Below are 20,982 nucleotides of genomic sequence, written 5' to 3'. Positions count from 1 at the left end.
TTCAACATCTAGTTTTGATTTACATTTGGTTGAGCTGTAAACTAACGTGAAAGCAACAAAACAAGTCATCATGTCATTGGATTTATGTTAAACGTCGGGTAAAAATAAAGACCATTCAACATCACATAGATTTACTGTTTGCCTCCCTGTCTCTATGTTTGTCCTGTACACCCGCGTTCCTTCCGAAGGGTGCCTGAAATTCATACTTTTAATAAAAACATCGAATACAAAACACCGACTTTTCCCTCGTTTGTGTTGCGCACACTAACTATATAAACTGAGATTCAAGTGACACGTGCACATTCGCGCGCTGAGTTGAGCAAAATTCCCGGCGGTTTTATTTAATTAACGTTATTATTACAAGTATGAATTGCAGCACCCCGAGGAAACACCGTAGCTGTACGGGACAAACATAGAGACAGGTAAACATTTTCAGAATTTACATTTTTTAAGAATTGACTGATGGTGACTCAATGTTGTTGCTCGCAAAACCCGCGACCAGTTATCAAAAGTCAACTCCGCCTCGATATAAGAGGACGGAGTCGAGCGTTCCCCGGCTGCTGCGTGAACAACCACTTGAGTTGCTCGGCTCGGTTCAGCGCGGTGTGACAAGAGTCCCGAACTACCGAGGCAGGTAACGGACAAAACCGGAATATAGCTCCTGGATGAAAATAAAGAGAGAGAGAGAGAAAGACACGGAGAGAGATTGTATAGTAACACCTATTTGACAGGAATATTAAAGGGATGATCGAGTGATTGTAACAGCACCGGGAGGCAACTTTTTATCGGCATCCTTTCTTCTGCTCAGCCTCGTAGCGTTTATGTGACGCGGACAACTCGGTGAACGACTGCGTTTTGATCGGTCAGTAGCGTCTTTAGGAATATATAGGCTAGAATGTTATTATTATTATTTTTTAAATCATTCATTAAATGAATTCCATTGAAATGCTGTTCAGTACAGCACGGGGATTTTGGGAATCATTTAAATGAAATATGTATCTTTTAATCACATTTAGGCTCGTTGTTTTTTCCATCCTAAAAATATGATGATGATGACAGCTAATTGTAACCGTTATTTTTACCTAACTGGTAACTGGTCTATTTTACCCAGGTCTGTTTTTATAGGACGAGAAGATTGAATAACTCCAGCAGTCAGGCTTTTACATTTCCTCTATCAATGCTGTACCCTGTATCTTGGTATATAGCCTCTATCAATGCTGTACCCTGTATCTTGGGTATATAGCCTCTATCAATGCTGTACCCTGTATCTTGGGTATATAGCCTCTATCAATGCTGTACCCTGTATCTTGGGTACATAGCCTCTATCAATGCTGTACCCTGTATCTTGGGTACATAGCCTCTATCAATGCTGTACCCTGTATCTTGGTACATAGCCTCTATCAATGCTGTACCCTGTATCTTGGGTATATAGCCTCTATCAATGCTGTACCCTGTATCTTGGTACATAGCCTCTATCAATGCTGTACCCTGTATCTTGGGTACATAGCCTCTATCAATGCTGTAACCTGTATCTTGGGTACATAGCCTCTATCTGTCCACCAAGGGACAGATGGCAGGTGATAATTAATGGAAACACACATACAGCTAGTGGCAAAAACATATAAAAAAACAGAGCAAACTTCCTCAGATGCATTAATAATATCCCAGACAGAACTGTGATATGACATACAGTATATCCAGCATAGTGTGATATGACATATAGTACATCCAGCATAGTGTGATATGACATACAGTACATCCAGCATAGTGTGATATGACATATAGTACATCCAGCATAGTGTGATATGACATACAGTACATCCAGCATAGTGTGATGTGACATACAGTATATCCAGCATAGTGTGATATGACATACAGCATAGTGTGATATGACATACAGTACATCCAGCATAGTGTGATATGACATACAGCATAGTGTGATATGACATACAGTACATCCAGCATAGTGTGATGTGACATACAGTACATCCAGCATAGTGTGATATGACATACAGTACATCCAGCATAGTGTGATATGACATACAGTACATCCAGCATAGTGTGATGTGACATACAGTACATCCAGCATAGTGTGATATGACATATAGTACATCCAGCATAGTGTGATATGACATATAGTACATCCAGCATAGTGTGATGTGACATACAGTACATCCAGCATAGTGTGATATGACATATAGTACATCCAGCATAGTGTGATATGACATACAGCACATCCAGCATAGTGTGATATGACATATAGTACATCCAGCATAGTGTGATATGACATATAGTACATCCAGCATAGTGTGATATGACATATAGCACATCCAGCATAGTGTGATGTGACATACAGCACATCCAGCATAGTGTGATGTGACATACAGTACATCCAGCATAGTGTGATATGACATATAGTACATCCAGCATAGTGTGATATGACATACAGTACATCCAGCATAGTGTGATATGACATATAGTACATCCAGCATAGTGTGATATGACACACAGCATAGTGTGATATGACATATAGTACGTCCAGCATAGTGTGATATGACATACAGTACATCCAGCATAGTGTGATGTGACATACAGTACATCCAGCATAGTGTGATATGACATACAGTACATCCAGCATAGTGTGATATGACATACAGTACATTCAGCATAGTGTGATATGACACACAGCATAGTGTGATGTGACTTACAGTATATCCAGCATAGTGTGATGTGACATACAGTACATCCAGCATAGTGTGATGTGACATACAGCACATCCAGCATAGTGTGATGTGACATACAGTACATCCAGCATAGTGTGATATGACTTACAGTACATCCAGCATAGTGTGATATGACATACAGCATAGTGTGATATGACATACAGCATAGTGTGATGTGACATACAGTACATCCAGCATAGTGTGATATGACATACAGTACATCCAGCATAGTGTGATATGACATACAGTACATACAGCATAGTGTGATGTGACATACAGTACATTCAGCATAGTGTGATGTGACATATAGTACATCCAGCATAGTGTGATGTGACATACAGTACATTCAGCATAGTGTGATGTGACATATAGTACATCCAGCATAGTGTGATATGACACACAGTACATCCAGCATAGTGTGATATGACATATAGTACATCCAGCATAGTGTGATATGACATACAGCATAGTGTGATATGACATACAGTACATCCAGCATAGTGTGATGTGACATACAGTACATACAGCATAGTGTGATATGACATACAGTACATCCAGCATAGTGTGATGTGACATATAGTACATCCAGCATAGTGTGATATGACATACAGTACATCCAGCATAGTGTGATGTGACATACAGTACATCCAGCATAGTGTGATATGACATCCAGCATAGTGTGATATGACATACAGTACATCCAGCATAGTGTGATGTGACATACAGTACATCCAGCATAGTGTGATGTGACATACAGTACATCCAGCATAGTGTGATGTGACATACAGTACATCCAGCATAGTGTGATGTGACATACAGTACATCCAGCATAGTGTGATATGACATACAGCATAGTGTGATATGACATACAGTACATCCAGCATAGTGTGATGTGACATACAGCACATCCAGCATAGTGTGATGTGACATACAGTACATTCAGCATAGTGTGATGTGACATATAGTACATCCAGCATAGTGTGATATGACACACAGTACATTCAGCGTAGTGTGATGTGACATACAGTACATCCAGCATAGTGTGATATGACATACAGTACATCCATCATAGTGTGATGTGACATACAGTACATCCAGCATAGTGTGATGTGACATCCAGCACAGTGTGATATGACATCCAGCATAGTGTGATGTGACATACAGCATATTGTGATATGACATCCAGCATAGTGTGATATGACATCCAGCATAGTGTGATGTGACATACAGCATAGTGTGATATGACATCCAGCATAGTGTGATATGACATACAGCATATTGTGATATGACATCCAGCATATTGTGATATGACATACAGCATAGTGTGATATGACATACAGCATAGTGTGATATGACATACAGCATATTGTGATATGACATACAGCATAGTGTGATATGACATACAGCATAGTGTGATATGACATACAGCATATTGTGATATGACATACAGCATAGTGTGATATGACATACAGCATAGTGTGATATGACATACAGCATATTGTGATATGACATACGGTACATACAGCATAGTGTGATATGACATACAGCATATTGTGATATGACATACGGTACATCCAGCATAGTGTGATGTGACATACAGTACATTCAGCATAGTGTGATATGACATACAGTACATCCAGCATTGTGTGATATGACATCCAGCATAGTGTGATATGACATACAGCATAGTGTGATATGACATACAGTACATTCAGCATAGTGTGATATGACATACAGTACATCCAGCATAGGCTAACCTTTCTCTGTCCTGTACTGAAACACAGGTCCTTCTACAATTGTTACGTCCTTATTTGGATTACTCTTTTGTTGCTGAGAATATTCCTGCTAAGCAGGAAAGGCAAACGTGTATTTGAAGTTCAAAAAGGCTTCTAAAGTTTGTCATTTCCAATTTCAGACTTCATTTGTCCGATCAAAAATATTTATTATAATCCACATAATAATGAACATTTCCAGTTGATGCAGGATTATTTTCTTCAAACTGTTTCATAGGATAACATTCTCTCATCTGTCTTGTATTGAAACACAGGTCCAGTCTACAACTGTGTTTAACAAACGTGAGCAAATGATGTGATGCGGAAAGCATTTCTCCGTCTTTATTTTTTAGGAAAAAAATGTCTGTTCCTGTTTGTTGCTGCAGAAGCCGGCTTTTAAATGAAGACAGGTGCTAAACGCCTGTGCTTGTTTCTCCCTCTGTCCACAGATACATTGACGGCTTTCCTCAACCCTGGAGGTGGGAGGAAGGAGAGAAGAAGAGAGGGAACGAGGAAAAATAGGAAGATAGACATCCTCCCTGGAGGTTTGAGAGAAAGGGACTAAAACGAGAGAGGGAACGAGAAAGTGAGAAAAATAAACTGAGGGGCTGAAGAGGGGAGAGAGAAAAATACAGAGGGAGAGAGAGAGGGAACGAGAGAGAGAGAGAAAGAGGGAACGAGAGAGAGAGGGAACGAGAGAAAGGGAACGAGAGAGAGCGAGAGAGAAAGAGAGAGGAGATAGGGACATAGAGAGAGAGAGAAAGAGAGAGGAGATAGGGACATAGAGCGGGAACGAGCGAGAGAGAGAGAGAGGGAACGAGAGAAAGGGAACGAGAGAGAGCGAGAGAGAAAGAGAGAGGAGATAGGGACATAGAGAGAGAAAGAGAGAGGAGATAGGGACATAGAGAGAGAGAGAGAAAGAGAGAGGAGAGAGGGACATAGAGCGGGAACGAGCGAGAGAGAGAGAGAGAGGAGAGAGGGACATAGCGAGAGAAAGAGAGAGGAGATAGGGACATAGAGAGAGAAAGAGAGAGGAGATAGGGACATAGAGAGAGAAAGAGAGAGGAGATAGGGACATAGAGAGATAAAGAGAGAGGAGATAGGGACATAGAGAGAGAAAGAGAGAGGAGATAGGGACATAGAGAGAGAAAGAGAGAGGAGAGAGGGAACAAGAAACATGAGGCAATGAGAGAGAAATGAGCCCAGAAAGACTGCGACCACCTGCCCTGAGGGTGATGACGAGGACCATCAGGATCTGGTCCTAGATCAGAGCGCATCGCTGAAGAATAGTAATGTGTTGGCTGCATAAGGGCTGCACTGAGATCAGTTCTGACAGAGAAACCTGGTCAAACGGGTGCTTGAGGACACCATGAACCTGACCTAGAATCAGTGATGGTCATCACCGCCTGGTCACCACATATGTACGGATGTACTATGGCACTTTACCACCACAAATTAGATTCTAGACACTAAGCCTAACCTTAAATCTTTCCTAATCTAACCCCAATCTTACCCCGTAACCCTAACCTGAACCCTTTCCTAATCTTACCCAATCTTACCTGAACCCTTTCCTCATTTTACCTAATCTTACCCCCTAACCCTAACCTGAATCCTTTCCTCATTTTACCTAAACCTACCCCCTAACCCTAGCCTTAATGCTTTCCTAATCTAACCTAATCTTACCCCCTAACCCTAACCTTAAATCCTTCCTAATCTAACCTAATCTTACCCCCTAACCCTAACCTTAAATCCTTCCTAATCTAACCTAATCTTACCCCCTAACCCTAACCTTAAATCCTTCCTAATCTAACCTAATCTTACCACCTAACCCTAGCCTTAAATCCTTCCTAATCTAACCTAATCTAACCCCCTAACCCTAACCTTAACTCCATACTTTTAAAACTGTATCCCAAATCAAGAACAAATAGCTTGTGTACTACTACTTGCTCATAGATTCTGACAATACAAACCGTTTAACATTTACATTGACTGATAACAGCAGACGCTTTTACCCAGTCAGGGCATTCAACTAGCGTCAGGTAGGTAAAACAACCACATATCACAGTCATCACAGGTTGTGTCCTCGACTGAAAATGAAGAACAAATACCTTGTGTACTTGCTCATAAATGTCCACGACCATGTCAGTCATTTAGCAGACGCTCTTATCCCCAGTTATTGACAGCGAGTGCATTCATTTTAAGGTAGCTAGGTGAGACAACCACCTCTCACACTTCTAGTAAGTCAAATGTTTCCTCAATAAAGCAGATTTCTGCAAAGTCAGTGCTAGTAAGATAAGACGTGCTGGTAAGATAAGACGTGCTGGTAAGATAAGACCTGCTAGTAAGATAAGACGTGCTAGTAAGATAAGATGTGTTAGTAAGATAAGAGGTGCTAGTAAGATAAGACCTGCTAGTAAGATAAGACGTGCTAGTAAGATAAGAGGTGCTAGTAAGATAAGAGGTGCTAGTAAGATAAGAGGTGCTAGTAAGATAAGACCTGCTAGTAAGATAAGAGGTGTTAGTAAGATAAGAGGTGCTAGTAAGATAAGAGGTGCTAGTAAGATAAGACGTGCTAGTAAGATAAGACGTGTTAGTAAGATAAGAGGTGCAAGTGCTAGTAAGATAAGGACAAGTGTGTTGCTGTTTGTTTCTGAAGATAGAGCCAGTTCCTAATCTTACCCCTAACGTTAGCCTAAGTAACTTTGACCTTTTATCCCTTATCCTTATCCCACGTTAAGAATACATATCTCAGGTAGCTCGGACTTACCCTTAACCGTGCGCATAAATCCTGATGATACAGTCCTCTACCGCTGCTGCAGTGTAATGAGTAGCATTATATAAGGGCCACACTGAGGTCAGTGTTGACAGTCAGAGCAAGCTTTGAGGGGACAAGACAGCACCATGAAGCTGACCCTGGACCTGTTATCAGCCCAGCTCAGCTTCACTCCTCTGCTGCATGTAGAGAACGCCACACAGGCCAGACTCAACAACAGTTACAGCTTCTACGACTCCCTCCTCCTCCCCTCATCCTCCTCCTCATCCCTCCTTCCCCCTGACTCTCTCCTCCCGTCTTCCTCCCTCTACCCTCCTGATCCTCCCCTCTTCTCCTCCTCCTCGTCCCTCTTCCCCTCCTCCCTCCTCGCTCCTGATGGTTCAGAGCTGACCAGTTTGTTATGGACGGTCCATGAGCCGACCACGGTGGCTCTGACACTCATGTACTGCCTGTCCTTCCTGGTGGGGTTCGTAGGGAACATCATGTCAATGAAGGTGCTGACCAACCGACGTAGCGAGAGGCTAGCCGCGGTCAGCGCCACACGGTACCTCCTGGTTAACCTGGCGGTGTGTGACCTGGCCGTGGTGTGTGTCTGCATGCCCATAACGCTGGGTCACCAGATCTACTCGGCCTGGGTCTACGGGGACTTCCTCTGCCGAGCGGTCCCCTTCACCCAGGCCGTCTCCGTGTCGGCTAGTGTGCTAACGCTTACGGTCATCAGTGTCAATCGTTACTTCAGTGTACGCTGCCCGCTCCGTGCCCGCTCCCTCTTCACCCGCCGCCGGATCCTAGGGACGGTCGCCGTGGTGTGGGTGGTGTCATCAGCGATCTGCTCCCCATTGGTGTTCATGAACCGGCGAAATGAGATCAGCCTGGGGGCGTCGTTTGTGATCCCTGTGTGCCAGGAGGTGTGGCCGGGGCCGCGTCTGAAACAGGGCTACACCGTCCTGCTCTTCGTGGCGCTCTACTGCATCCCCGTGACCTTTAACCTCACCATCGGCTTCTTGACTTCCCGCCGTCTCTGGGGGGACGGGAAGCGGATGTTTACGGAACTCGACTCTCGAAGCCGAGCGCTGCACACTGAGTGCCTCAAGACGAGGAAGAAGATCGCCAAAATGGTGGTGGCCCTGGTCCTGCTGTTTGCTGTTTCCTGGCTGCCCCTGTATCTGGCTGAGTTCTGGATCGACCGAGTGCAGCATCCGCCATCTTGGCTCATGCAGACCCAGCCCTTTGCCCAGTGGCTGGGCCTCACCAACTCCAGCCTCAACCCTATCTGTTACTGTTTCATAGGTAGGACTCTGCTGTGTACTCATTCATCAGGACTTCCTGGTTCTTATGACGTCATATTCTGTTCATAACTCATTGACATGTATGAATGAATGAATGAATATCCATTCCGTAAGTGAAAAACAGCCAGCATTCACTAGATGTAGAGTCTCCGTTAATATTTAGATGTAGTCTCTGTTAGTATTGAGATGTAGTCTCCGTTAGTATTGAGATGTAGTGTCAGTTGGTATTTAGATGTGGTCTCCGTTAGTATTTAGATGTAGTCTCCGTTAGTATTTAGACGTAGTCTCCGTTAGTATTTAGATGTAGTCTCCGTTAGTATTTAGATGTAGTCTCCGTTAGTATTTAGATGTAGAGCCTCCGTTAGTATTTAGATGTAGAGCCTCCGTTAGTATTTAGATGTAGTCTCCGTTAGTATTTAGACGTAGTCTCCGTTAGTATTGAGATGTAGTCTCCGTTAGTATTGAGATGTAGTCTCCGTTAGTATTTAGATGTAGTCTCAGTTAGTATTTAGATGTAGTCTCCGTTAGTATTTAGATGTAGTCTCCGTTAGTATTTAGATGTGGTCTCCGTTAGTATTTAGATGTAGTCTCAGTTGGTATTTAGATGTAGTCTCAGTTGGTATTTAGATGTAGTCTCAGTTGGTATTTAGATGTAGTCTCAGCTGGTATTTAGATGTAGTCTCCGTTAGTATTTAGATGTAGTCTCCGTTAGTATTTAGATGTAGTCTCAGTTAGTATTTAGATGTAGTCTCAGTTGGTATTTAGATGTAGTCTCAGTTGGTATTTAGATGTAGTCTCCGTTAGTATTGAGATGTAGTCTCCGTTAGTATTTAGATGTAGTCTCAGTTAGTATTTAGATGTAGTCTCTGTTAGTATTTAGATGTAGTCTCCGTTAGTATTTAGATGTATTCTCCGTTAGTATTTAGATGTAGTCTCCGTTAGTATTTAGATGTAGTCTCCGTTAGTATTTAGATGTAGTCTCCGTTAGTATTGAGATGTAGTCTCCGTTGGTATTTCGATGTAGTCTCCGTTAGTATTTAGATGTAGTCTCAGTTAGTATTTAGATGTAGTCTCCGTTAGTAGTTAGATGTAGAGTCTCCATTAGTATTTAGATGTAGTCTACGTTAGTATTTAGGTGTAGTCTCCGTTAGTATTTAGATGTAGTCTCCGTTAGTATTTAGATGTAGTCTCCGTTAGTATTTAGATGTAGTCTCCGTTAGTATTTAGATGTAGTCTCCGTTAGTATTTAGATGTAGTCTCCATTAGTATTGAGATGTAGTCTCCGTTAGTATTTAGATGTAGTCTCCGTTAGTATTTAGATGTAGTCTCCGTTAGTATTTAGATGTAGTCTCCGTTAGTATAGAGATGTAGTCTCCGTTAGTATTTAGATGTAGTCTCAGTTAGTATTTAGATGTAGTCTCAGTTGGTATTTAGATGTAGTCTCAGTTGGTATTTAGATGTAGTCTCCGTTAGTATTTAGATGTAGAGTCTCCATTAGTATTTAGATGTAGTCTCCGTTAGTATTTAGATGTAGAGCCTCCGTTAGTATTGAGATGTAGTCTCCGTTAGTATTTAGATGTATTCTCAGTTAGTATTTAGATGTAGAGCCTCCGTTAGTATTGAGACGTAGTCTCCGTTAGTATTTAGATGTAGTCTCCGTTAGTATTTAGATGTAGTCTCCGTTAGTATTTAGATGTAGTCTCCGTTAGTATTTAGATGTAGTCTCCGTTAGTATTGAGATGTAGTCTCCGTTAGTATTTAGATGTAGTCTCCGTTAGTATTGAGATGTAGTCTCCGTTAGTATTTAGATGTAGTCTCAGTTGGTATTTAGATGTAGTGTCAGTTGGTATTTAGATGTAGTCTCCGTTAGTATTTAGATGTAGTCTCCGTTAGTATTTAGATGTAGTCTCCGTTAGTATTTAGATGTAGTCTCCGTTAGTATTTAGATGTAGTCTCAGTTGGTATTTAGATGTAGTCTCAGTTGGTATTTAGATGTAGAGTCTCAGCTGGTATTTAGATGTAGTCTCCGTTAGTATTTAGATGTAGTCTCCGTTAGTATTTAGATGTAGTCTCAGTTAGTATTTAGATGTAGTCTCAGTTGGTATTTAGACGTAGTCTCAGTTAGTATTTAGATGTAGTCTCCGTTAGTATTTAGATGTAGTCTCAGTTGGTATTTAGATGTAGTCTCAGCTGGTATTTAGATGTAGAGTCTCCGTTAGTATTTAGATGTAGTAGTATTTAGATGTAGAGTCTCCGTTAGTATTTAGATGTAGTAGTATTTAGATGTAGAGTCTCCGTTAGTATTTAGATGTAGTCTCAGTTAGTATTTAGATGTAGTCTCCGTTAGTATTTAGATGTAGTCTCCGTTAGTATTGAGATGTAGTCTCCGTTAGTATTGAGATGTAGTCTCCGTTAGTATTTAGATGTAGTCTCCGTTAGTATTTACATGTAGTCTCAGCTGGTATTTAGATGTAGAGTCTCCGTTAGTATTTAGATGTAGTCTCCGTTAGTATTTAGATGTAGTCTCCGTTAGTATTGAGATGTAGTCTCCGTTAGTATTTAGATGTAGTCTCCGTTAGTATTTAGATGTAGTCTCAGCTGGTATTTAGATGTAGAGTCTCCGTTAGTATTTAGATGTAGTCTCAGTTGGTATTTAGATGTAGTCTCAGTTAGTATTTAGATGTAGTCTCCGTTAGTATTTAGATGTAGTCTCAGTTGGTATTTAGATGTAGTCTCAGTTAGTATTTAGATGTAGTCTAAGTTAGTATTTAGATGTAGTCTCAGTTGGTATTTAGATGTAGAGTCTCAGTTGGTATTTAGATGTAGTCTCAGTTGGTATTTAGATGTAGAGTCTCAGTTGGTATTTAGATGTAGAGTCTCAGTTGGTATTTAGATGTAGAGTCTCCATTAGTATTTAGATGTATTCTCCGTTAGTATTTAGATGTAGTCTCCGTTAGTATTTAGATGTAGAGTCTCTGTTAGTATTTAGATGTAGTCTCAGTTGGTATTTAGATGTAGTCTCAGTTAGTATTTAGATGTAGTCTAAGTTAGTATTTAGATGTAGTCTCAGTTGGTATTTAGATGTAGAGTCTCAGTTGGTATTTAGATGTAGTCTCAGTTGGTATTTAGATGTAGAGTCTCAGTTGGTATTTAGATGTAGAGTCTCAGTTGGTATTTAGATGTAGAGTCTCCATTAGTATTTAGATGTATTCTCCGTTAGTATTTAGATGTAGTCTCCGTTAGTATTTAGATGTAGAGTCTCCGTTAGTATTTAGATGTAGTAGTATTTAGATGTAGAGTCTCCGTTAGTATTTAGATGTAGTAGTATTTAGATGTAGAGTCTCCGTTAGTATTTAGATGTAGTAGTATTTAGACGTAGAGTCTCCGTTAGTATTTAGATGTAGTAGTATTTAGATGTAGAGTCTCCGTTAGTATTTAGATGTTGGGATGTTCTTTTTAATGCATCTGTTCCCAAAATAACATCCTGTTTGTCCTGTCCTTTTCTTCTTCTTCTTCTATCCCTTCACAGGTGACCTCCACCGTGGGGCCAAGGTGTTCCGTACCCACTACCACCGCCGGATCGCTGCTCTCTTTAGTTCCTCTTTCGCCAACTCCGCCACGACCACTGCCGCCGAGGGAGGAGTAGCTGCGGCAACCGTGGCAGCGTCCACGGCAACCATTCCTAAGTTGTTTACCTTCTCCAGGGGTACAGGGGGTCCAGGCAAGATGGAGGACGGGTCTGATAACAGTCTGTCTGACTGGTACAAGTCCAGCCCCAGTATGTGTGAGAACTTCTTACTACCCAGTCATCCTGACAGGCCACAAACACTCTCTATACAGACCGTCTGTGGGGACATAATGGACACCTCCCCTTTAAATAGAGACTGTGGGGGTAGGAAGGACACACTCCCTTTAAGAAGACACTCTGAGGACGAACGAGGGGTCAGCCTCCCTTTATGGCCTTTAGCGTCTGCGGACAGAAGAGACACCTTGCATTTAAGACCGGCCTTTGGGGACAGATTGGACACCCAGATTGGACACCTCCCTTTAAGGCAATTCTTGGACATCTGCCCTTTAAGCACTGTCTCTGTGGACAGCAGAGTGGACAGCTCACCTTTAAGACCAGATGGTAGGGGTGAGAAAACAGACAGCCTCCCTTTAAGAGGGGACACCTCTCCTTTAAGTCGAGACTCTGCGGACATTATATCAGACCATATAACAAGCCTGTGAACTCTGTGGATTGTCAGATGACGTCAGAGAGAGAGAGACAGAGAGGCCTTGGAGGTAATCACCAATCTATAGGGGAGATGATCACCGGGAGGGATAAACACACACACACACATCCTGAATCGATAGACTGTCTGTTGTATCATCAACAGAGTGGGACCTATTTCTCTCCCTACAGACAGTTGGGAAACTACGCCCATTGGCTCACTGCCTGTGATTGACAGCCCACGGTGATCCTGCCCACTGGTGTTTACAAAGCAGTTTATCCTCCGTTAGTAGGGATGTGCATCCCAAATGGCACCCTATTCCCTATATTGTACACTCCTGTAGACCAGAGCCCATAGTAAATAGGGTGTCATTTCAGACGCATCCATAGATTGTCATTGCTGCCCCGTCACTTTATCCAGGGCTCTGTCTGTCTGTCTGGCTCACCGCATCACTGGGTCACATTCTATCACAAAGGAAATACATTATTCACAACACTGTGTGATTAATGACTGGGAACGTGTTTGATTGTAAACACTGTGTGACTAATGACTGGGGATGTGTTTGATCGTAAACACTGTGTGACTAATGACTGGGGATGTGTTTGATCGTAAACACTGTGTGACTAATGACTGGGAAAGTGTTTGATTGTAAACACTGTGTGACTAATGACTGGGGATGTGTTTGATCGTAAACACTGTGTGACTAATGACTGGGGACGTGTTTGATTGTAAACACTGTGTTACTAATGACTGGGAACGTGTTTGATCGTAAACAGCAAGGGACTCATTCTGTTACCATGCTGACAGACAGCAGCAGAGGACTCATTCTGTTACCATGCTGACAGACAGCAGTGAAGGACTCATTCTGTTACCATGCTGACAGACAGCAGCAGAGGACTCATTCTGTTACCATGCTGACAGACACCAGCTGAGGACTCATTCTGTTACCATGCTGATAGAGAGCAGCGGAGGACTCATTCTGTTACCATGCTGACAGACAGCAGCGGAGGACTCATTCTATTACCATGCTGACAGACAGCAGCAGAGGACTCATTCTGTTACCATGCTGACAGACACCAGCTGAGGACTCATTCTGTTACCATGCTGATAGAGAGCAGCGGAGGACTCATTCTGTTACCATGCTGACAGACAGCAGCGGAGGACTCATTCTGTTACCATGCTGACAGACAGCAGAGGACTCATTCTGTTACCATGCTGACAGACAGCAGCAGAGAACTCATTCTGTTACCATGCTGACAGACAGCAGCAGAGGACTAATTCTGTTAACATGCTGACAGACCAAGGCAAAGGACTCATTCTGTTACCATGCTGACAGACAGCAGTAGGGGACTCATTCTGTTACCATGCTGACAGACGGCAGCAGAGGACTCATTCTGTTACCATGCTGACAGACAGCAGCAGAGAACTCATTATGTTACCATGCTGACAGACAGCAGTGAATGACTCATTCTGTTACCATGCTGACAGAGAGCAGCAAGGGACTCATTCTGTTACCATGCTGACAGATAGCAGCAGAGGACTCATTCTGTTACCATGCTGACAGACAGCAGCGGAGGACTCATTCTGTTACCATGGTGACAGACAGCAGCGGAGGGCTCATTCTGTTACCATGCTGACAGACAGCAGCGGAGGACTCATTCTGTTACCATGCTGACAGACAGCAGCAGAGGACTCATTCTGTTACCATGCTGACAGACAGCAGCGGAGGACTCATTCTGTTACCATGCTGACAGACAGCAGCGGATGACTCATTCTGTTACCATGCTGACAGACAGCACAAGAGGACTCATTCTGTTACCATGCTGACAGACAGCAGCGGAGGACTCATTATGTTACCATGCTGACAGACAGCAGCGGATGACTCAATCTGTTACCATGCTGACAGACAGCACCAGAGGACTCATTCTGTTACCATGCTGACAGACAGCAGTGAATGACTCATTCTGTTACCATGCTGACAGACAGCAGCAGAGGACTCATTCTGACAGACAGCAGCAGAGGACTCATTCTGTTACCATAATAACAGACAGCAGCGGAGGACTCATTCTGTTACCATGCTGACAGACAGCAGCAGAGGACTCATTCTGTTACCATGCTGACAGATAGCAGCAGAGGACTCATTCTGTTACCATGCTGACAGACAGCAGTGGAGGACTCATTCTGTTACCATGCTGACAGACAGCAGCGGAGGACTCATTATGTTACCATGCTGACAGACAGCAGCAGAGGACTCATTATGTTACCATGCTGACAGACAGCAGCAGAGGACTCTTTCTGTTACCATGCTGACAGACAGCAGCGGAGGACTCATTCTGTTACCATGCTGACAGACAGCAGCAGAGGACTCATTCTGACAGAAAGCAGCAGAGGACTCATTATGTTACCATGCTGACAGACAGCAGCAGAGGACTCATTCTGTTACCATGCTGACAGACAGCAGTGAAGGACTCATTCTGTTACCATGCTGACAGACAGCAGCAGAGGACTCATTCTGTTACCATGCTGACAGAGAGCAGCGGAGGACTCATTCTGTTACCATGCTGACAGACAGCAGCAGAGGACTCATTCTGTTACCATGCTGACAGACAGCAGCAGAGGACTCATTCTGTTACCATGCTGACAGACAGCAGTGGAGGACTCATTCTGTTACCATGCTGACAGACAGCAGCGGAGGACTCATTCTGTTACCATGCTGACAGACAGCAGCAGAGGACTCATTCTGTTACCATGCTGACAGAGAGCAGCGGAGGACTCATTCTGTTACCATGCTGACAGAGAGCAGCGGAGGACTCATTCTGTTACCATGCTGACAGACAGCAGCAGAGGACTCATTCTGACAGACAGCAGCAGAGGACTCATTCTGTTACCATGCTGACAGACAGCAGCAAAGGACTCATTCTGTTACCATGCTGACAGACAGCAGTGAAGGACTCATTCTGTTACCATGCTGACAGAGAGCAGCGGAGGACTCATTCTGTTACCATGCTGACAGACAGCAGCAGAGGACTCATTCTGTTACCATGCTGACAGACAGCAGCAGAGGACTCATTCTGTTACCATGCTGACAGACAGCAGTGAAGGACTCATTCTGTTACCATGCTGACAGACAGCAGCAGAGGACTCATTCTGTTACCATGCTGACAGAGAGCAGCAGAGGACTCATTCTGTTACCATGCTGACAGACAGCAGCGGAGAAACAAACCGGATGTGATTCATTTCAACTGAACATGACTTGTTATTATGTTCTGACCTGTGTACAGATTAAATATCTGCTACAACTGCAACCTATTATTGTGTGGTGTCAGTGTTGGGGTTAATCAGTGTGTCTGGAAGTGTTTTTTTCAGGTATTCCTCGTTCCTCGTGGAATGTTATGTTCAGAGAAAATTAACAATTTGTGACCTCATCTGTTAGCATGTCAGAATGTTGGAATACTAGAATGTTAAAATGATACAGCAGAATGTTAGAATGCTAGAATGTTAAAATGAAACAGCAGAATGTTAGAATGCTAGAATGTTAAAATGATACAGCAGAATGTTAGAATGCTAGAATGTTAAAATTATACAGCAGAATGTTAGAATGCTAGAATGTTAAAATGATACAGCAGAATGTTAGAATGCTAGAATGTTAAAATGATACAGCAGAATGCTAGAATGCTAGAATGTTAAAATGATACAGCAGAATGTTAGAATGCTAGAATGTTAAAATGATACAGCAGAATGTTAGAATGCTAGAATGTTAAAATGATACAGCAGAATGTTAGAATGCTAGAATGTTAAAATGATACAGCAGAATGTTAGAATGCTAGAATGTTAAAATGATACAGCAGAATGTTAGAATGCTAGAATGTTAAAATGATACAGCAGAATGCTAGAATGCTAGAATGTTAAAATGATACAGCAGAATGTTAGAATGCTAGAATGCTAGAATGTTAAAATGATACAGCAGAATGCTAGAATGCTAGAATGTTAAAATGATACAGCAGAATGTTAGAATGCTAGAATGTTAAAATGATACAGCAGAATGTTAGAATGCTAGAATGTTAAAATGATACAGCAGAATGTTAGAATGCTAGAATGTTAAAATGATACAGCAGAATGTTAGAATGCTAGAATGTTAAAATGATACAGCAGAATGTTAGAATGCTAGAATGTTAAAATGATACAGCAGAATGTTAGAATGCTAGAATGTTAAAATGATACAGCAGAATGTTAGAATGCTAGAATGTTAAAATGATACAGCAGAATGTTAGAATGCTAGAATGTTAAAATGATACAGCAGAATGCTAGAATGCTAGAATGTTAAAATGATACAGCAGAATGTTAGAATGCTAGAATGTTAAAATGATACAGCAGAATGTTAGAATGCTAGAATGTTAAAATGATACAGCAGAATGTTAGAATGCTAGAATGTTAAAATGATACAGCAGAATGTTAGAATGCTAGAATGTTAAAATGATACAGCAGAATGTTAGAATGCTAGAATGTTAAAATGATACAGCAGAATGCTAGAATGCTAGAATGTTAAAATGATACAGCAGAATGTTAGAATGCTAGAATGCTAGAATGTTAAAATGATACAGCAGAATGCTAGAATGCTAGAATGTTAAAATGATACAGCAGAATGTTAGAATGCTAGAATGTTAAAATGATACAGCAGAATGTTAGAATGCTAGAATGTTAAAATGATACAGCAGAATGTTAGAATGCTAGAATGTTAAAATGATACAGCAGAATGTTAGAATGCTAGAATGTTAAAATGATACAGCAGAATGTTAGAATGCTAGAATGTTAAAATGATACAGCAGAATGTTAGAATGCTAGAATGTTAAAATGATACAGCAGAATGTTAGAATGCTAGAATGTTAAAATGATACAGCAGAATGTTAGAATGCTAGAATGTTAAAATGATACAGCAGAATGCTAGAATGCTAGAATGTTAAAATGATACAGCAGAATGTTAGAATGCTAGAATGTTAAAATGATACAGCAGAATGTTAGAATGCTAGAATGTTAAAATGATACAGCAGAATGTTAGAATGCTAGAATGTTAAAATGATACAGCAGAATGTTAGAATGCTAGAATGTTAAAATGATACAGCAGAATGTTAGAATGCTAGAATGTTAAAATGATACAGCAGAATGCTAGAATGCTAGAATGTTAAAATGATACAGCAGAATGTTAGAATGCTAGAATGTTAAAATGATACAGCAGAATGTTAGAATGCTAGAATGTTAAAATGATACAGCAGAATGTTAGAATGCTAGAATGTTAAAATGATACAGCAGAATGTTAGAATGCTAGAATGTTAAAATGATACAGCAGAATGTTAGAATGCTAGAATGTTAAAATGATACAGCAGAATGTTAGAATGCTAGAATGTTAAAATGATACAGCAGAATGTTAGAATGCTAGAATGTTAAAATGATACAGCAGAATGTTAGAATGTTAAAATGATACAGCAGAATGTTAGAATGCTAGAATGTTAAAATGATACAGCAGAATGTTAGAATGTTAAAATGATACAGCAGAATGTTAGAATGCTAGAATGTTAAAATGATACAGCAGAATGTTAGAATGTTAAAATTATACAGCAGAATGTTAGAATGCTAGAATGTTAAAATGATACAGCAGAATGTTAGAATGCTAGAATTGGAAGCCATGAGATTACAACCCAACACAACAGACACTAGCCAAGAGGATAGTCACTAGTTGGTCATGCTAGAGAGGACAAAGGTGGCATTATTATTGGCCGTATCTGAAATCTGTCTTGCCTAATACTTACTAAAGCTACACACTGTGTATTAATAGTACTACATACCATTTAGAACGTACTGTTTAGTAACAACGAATGCAGGAAGCAGGAAATATCAACATACTGCTCACCCATACTGAGAATGTGTCATCAAATGCTCAAATGCATTGATTCCTGCCATTCGTTCACTTGGGTACAGTGTGTCCCCACCCAAAAGGAAAATACTACAGTTTACTATAGAATACCACAGTTTATTTAAAATGTAACCTTTAACTAGGCAAGTCAGTTAAGAACTAATTCTTACATACAGCACAATGATGGCCAATTGTGTACCGCCCTATGGGATTCCCAATCACGGCCGGATGTGATACAGCCTACAGTACTTACTATAGAATTCTATAGAAAATGTAGTATCCCTTGATCATGTGCAGTACTTACTATATGATGTTGTAGTATTATACTGTAGAATACTATAGTACACACTGTAGTATCCCTTGATCATGTGCAGTTCTTACTATATGATGTTGTAGTAGTATACTGTAGAATACTATAGTACACACTGTAGTATCCCTTGATCATGTGCAGTACTTACTATATGATGTTGTAGTAGTATACTGTACAATACTATACTACACACTGTAGTATCCCTTGATCATGTGCAGTACTTACTTTATGATGTTGTAGTAGTATACTGTACAATACTATACTACACACTGTAGTATCCCTTGATCATGTTCACTACGTACTATATGATGTTGTAGTAGTATACTGTACAATACTATACTACACACTGTAGTATCCCTTGATCATGTGCAGTTCTTACTATATGATGTTGTAGTAGTATACTGTAGAATACTATAGTACACACTGTAGTATCCCTTGATCATGTGCAGTACTTACTCTATGATGTTGTAGTAGTATACTGTACAATACTATACTACACACTGTAGTATCCCTTGATCATGTGCAGTACTTACTATATGATGTTGTAGTAGTATACTGTACAATACTATACTACGCACTGTAGTATCCCTTGATCATGTGCAGTACTTACTATATGATGTTGAAAAAACACACAAAAAAACACACTAGTGTGTAAAAACTACAGTAAATACAGCCCCACCAGGTCCACAGATAACACAATCACCACCACACTGCACACTGCCCTGTCCCATTTGGACAAAAGGAACACCTATGTCAGAATGCTGTTCATTGACTATAGCTCAGCATTCAACACCATAGTACCCTCCAAGCTCATCATCTAGCTCGAGGCCCTGGGTCTGAACCTCGCCCTGTGCAACTGGGTCCTGGACTTTCTGACGGGCCGCCCCCAGGTGGTGAAGGTAGGAAACAACATCTCCACTTCACTAACACTCAACACTGGGGCCCCACAATGTTATGTGCTCAGCCCCCTACTGAACTTCCTGTTCACCCATGACTGTGTGGCCATGCACGCCTCCAACTCAATCATCAAGTTTGCAGACGACTGATCAAGGAAATTGTTTCCTATATGTTCATTAACCAATTTATTTATACAAAGCAAACACTCTGTCCGTTTATAAGAATTTGCAAGATCCTGATTTGCATAAAATAGACATAGACCCGTGTCCAAATGTGATCAATAGTGTTTATTCTTGAGAGTACTCTCTTACAAAAACCGTTCGTTTTATCCCTTCTATTACTAACGCACATACGTACACACTAATCTGGATTATCTCCTGAAGCCTTTCACCAGTTTATTACCACTTAGCTGACAGTTCCAGTCCCCCCCCCGTCCCCCCCCGTCCCCAGATACGGAAAACCCAGAGGGCTTGAACTATCCTACCTTATCTCCACAGAGTTATAGCTTAGAGGTTCAACCATAGGTTAATGATCCCTTAGTTGTCTTTAGGCACACACTCAGACATTCCTTTCTAACCCCCTACATGCTACCTAACAAATAATCCTAATGGTTACATTTCTGGGTAGAATTATTTAATCATTTATCTTAACCCTTGATAAAATATTCTAACAATCCACCCTTAATGACTAAATAATTCATCCTGATATATCAAACACTATATGTAAACGTTAATTTTATACAAAAATATACCAAAACAATACATGTATTTACATTCGATTCATCCATTATACTCAAAATCTACCACACACAAAAAAAAACAATCGATGTACTTACATTGACCGTTCCAGGCCTACATCAGAATCATAACTCTTTTTGTCAGAATTTTCGTTATAATCTTCATTAAAAAAAACAGTCTAAACATAAAAACAAGGAGGGAACTCAACATTTAAAAATGTCTCAAAGTAGCCGGATCCATCCTCTGTCTGGGAACCAGTATTCCCCTTTCTACTGTTCAGAGCACGTATTTCATCATCTGTAGTGTACTCGATTTCTCCAGAGTCCTGGAAATGAGACCTTTCACACCCAGAATCAAAC

At 41.1% G+C, this 20,982-nt stretch overlaps 1 protein-coding gene across 2 annotated transcripts; it reads left to right on the top strand.

Annotated features, from left to right (window-relative positions):
- Positions 1 to 540: 540 nt before the first annotated feature.
- Positions 541 to 13,957, top strand: LOC129845270 (neuropeptide Y receptor type 2-like). Of its 2 annotated transcripts, XM_055913143.1 has the most exons (4): positions 541 to 862; positions 4,771 to 4,798; positions 4,945 to 8,558; positions 12,087 to 13,957. In XM_055913143.1, exons 3-4 carry the CDS (start codon positions 7,397 to 7,399, stop codon positions 12,785 to 12,787), a joined length of 1,863 nt encoding a protein of 620 aa, XP_055769118.1. In that variant the 5' UTR covers positions 541 to 862; positions 4,771 to 4,798; positions 4,945 to 7,396; the 3' UTR covers positions 12,788 to 13,957. The 2 variants fall into 2 exon arrangements, with proteins under 2 accessions (XP_055769118.1, XP_055769117.1); XM_055913142.1 differs by lacking the exon at positions 4,771 to 4,798.
- The last annotated feature ends 7,025 nt before the right edge of the window (positions 13,958 to 20,982 follow it).

Source organism: Salvelinus fontinalis, unplaced genomic scaffold, assembly GCF_029448725.1.
Source record: "Salvelinus fontinalis isolate EN_2023a unplaced genomic scaffold, ASM2944872v1 scaffold_0262, whole genome shotgun sequence".
NCBI lineage: Eukaryota > Metazoa > Chordata > Actinopteri > Salmoniformes > Salmonidae > Salvelinus > Salvelinus fontinalis.
This window is presented reverse-complemented; position numbering and strand designations above follow the sequence as displayed.

Coding starts and splice junctions, on each gene's coding strand:
- LOC129845270 (XM_055913142.1), top strand. CDS start 7,397: ATGAAGCTGACCCTGGACCTGTTATCAGCCCAGCTCAGCTTCACTCCT. Junction 8,559..12,086: donor TATCTGTTACTGTTTCATAG/GTAGGACTCTGC, acceptor ATCCCTTCACAG/GTGACCTCCACCGTGGGGCC.